Below are 2,174 nucleotides of genomic sequence, written 5' to 3' on the forward strand. Positions count from 1 at the left end.
CAACTGATGTGACCCTCTAAAAAGTTTGAAAAAGGGAACAAACCAAAATACCTCATTTTCGCTTTCATTTCACTATGTCGTTTTGAGCATAACAGGTCAACCGTTAACTCATTATTTAACTCCAGTTCGTAAGACAAATCTCTACTTAAGAAATAGATTCTAGAAGCTAAACAGACTAATCAAGTTCGATTATTGAAGATCCATACCTTCCATAGAAGAAACCAACATGAGTGAGAGTAGCAGCCACAGTGGCAAACCCAAAGCCATAAGTGAGAGCAAAAAACATGCTCAAATGAATCTGTCCATGCTCCTCGTACTTAGCCAAATCAAGCTCAAACTTGTCATTAACAATGGCAGTGATGTTATAAAGCTGACCTTGAGCAGTGAACAATTTAGAGGAAAAGATGGGGAAAGTGGAAGCATTGTAGAGGTTAAAGCCCCAATATGCAATGGGGACAGCAATGTAGATGATCAAAGTGTAGCCCACAAAGACATTGACAATGGAGAAGAAAGGGCTAATGAGAGGGCTGTACAAGAAGGAGGACACAGCCGACCAGTCAAGGGTGAAGGCCCCAAGGCCAAGGCCTTTCATGCCTGACCCAAGCTGTTGAGCTGTCACTGAGCGGGGGAAGGCCCAACACACCCAAGAGATGCTTGTCAGGGTGGGGAACAGGTAGCCTGGGATTACATACCATGAGAAGCTACAAATTAATGCTATTAAGAAGAATTTTCCTCTTGACATCCGACAGTCTTCTTTTTCATGCAAAGCCCTGTGGTCAAGATAGAAACCATCGGCTTTTGAAATGATAATAATGACAAGCGTATAATCCGCTTCGTTAGAACCGAAAAGAAGTTACTCAAAGTCAACCATTATATTGTTTATTGTAAGACCGAAACAAGAATCTTCATTGAACCATGCTCAAACAGACAGATCAAAAGGACACGTGTTCTATTTTATTATTATTATTATTTAAAAGGCTAATTACATGGTAAAGAGTGGACTCACCGGAAGAGGGAGACCTGAACGAGTGTACTGGGCCACCACATGTGGGCCGGCTCGACAACGTATTTTCGCAAAAGCCCAGCCCAACCATAACCCAACACCTGCAAATCGGGTCAACCCGTGACCCGACCCGTAACCCTGAATATAAGTCTTCGTTGACCCTTTGGATAAATAATTTTGCATCCACCCAATAAAATAAGGCTTTTTTAAAAATAGCCCTCACGAGCCCCAAGATGTTGACATAAATAACCTTATAAATGAACTTTAAAATATATAAAAAAAACCTTATACTAAAAATAAAATATTAAAAAAAAACCTTATACTAAAAATAAAATATTAAAAAAAAACCTTATACTAAAAATATTAAGTTTTTCTTAATATAAAATAACAAACCATACCCTCAAAATTCCAAAATAAATTATATATATATTAGAGGTAATGTTATCATCCTAATCTCTAAATTAATTTAAATATTTGAATAATTAATTATGTGTTCACTTATTTTTATTTAAAATTAGCTCAAAATCATTTAAATCAAATTATTATTCTAAAAAATATCATGGTAGCAACAAAAAAATTATTATGTAATTTCTTTAAAATAAGTAAATAAAATGGCGGAAAATGAAGAAGAAAAAGTGCTCCTATTTATTTAATTATTGTATTTATCCCTTATTTTAAATCTCATAATTAATCTTTTAAAGATTTAAAACCTTTTTCCAAAAAACCAATTTACAAAAATACCCTTCCAACCACCGTCACATCATTATCCCCACTACACAATAAGCAAAGCAAGAGGCCCACCTTTTCTTTTTTATTTTTTCTTAAATTAATTAAATGAAATTAAATTAAATTGTCATTTTGGTTGACTCCTTACATTTCTAGTGTGAAACAGTCTTAATTTCACTAATTTTAAAATTATTCTATATAATTTTTTTTTAAAAAAATATTAAAACGAGTCTTTCAAAATAGGGCTAAAATGGTATTTTACCTGAGTAGTGACGATGAGAAGCCAAGCCGCGAGAAACGAGATGTTGCGGCGGTAAAACGCCTTGATAATATTTACAATTCCGACGGCGTAAGCCGAGCCGCCGCCAAAGGCGGTCCCGGCATTTGCGAATATCGATATCAGAACGTGCTCCTTCATGTTGAATGGACCCGGGTTGAGCGAAAA

At 35.4% G+C, this 2,174-nt stretch overlaps 1 protein-coding gene across 1 annotated transcript; it reads right to left on the reverse strand.

Annotated features, from left to right (window-relative positions):
* Window positions 1-39: 39 nt before the first annotated feature.
* LOC111786145 (oligopeptide transporter 4-like) lies at window positions 40-2,168 on the reverse strand. The gene is made up of 3 exons (XM_023666486.1): window positions 1,992-2,168; window positions 1,007-1,104; window positions 40-770 (listed from the first exon to the last, which is right to left on the reverse strand). Exons 1-3 carry the CDS (start codon window positions 2,145-2,147, stop codon window positions 176-178), a joined length of 849 nt encoding a protein of 282 aa, XP_023522254.1. The 5' UTR covers window positions 2,148-2,168; the 3' UTR covers window positions 40-175.
* Between the last annotated feature and the right edge of the window lie 6 nt (window positions 2,169-2,174).

The sequence above is a fragment of the Cucurbita pepo genome, unplaced genomic scaffold (assembly GCF_002806865.2).
Source record: "Cucurbita pepo subsp. pepo cultivar mu-cu-16 unplaced genomic scaffold, ASM280686v2 Cp4.1_scaffold001091, whole genome shotgun sequence".
In the NCBI taxonomy this organism is placed as follows: Eukaryota; Viridiplantae; Streptophyta; class Magnoliopsida; order Cucurbitales; family Cucurbitaceae; genus Cucurbita; species Cucurbita pepo.

Coding starts and splice junctions, on each gene's coding strand:
- LOC111786145 (XM_023666486.1), bottom strand. CDS start 2,147: ATGAAGGAGCACGTTCTGATATCGATATTCGCAAATGCCGGGACCGCC. Junction 1,105..1,991: donor TTCTCATCGTCACTACTCAG/GTAAAATACCAT, acceptor CCCGATTTGCAG/GTGTTGGGTTATGGTTGGGC. Junction 771..1,006: donor GTTCAGGTCTCCCTCTTCCG/GTGAGTCCACTC, acceptor TCTTGACCACAG/GGCTTTGCATGAAAAAGAAG.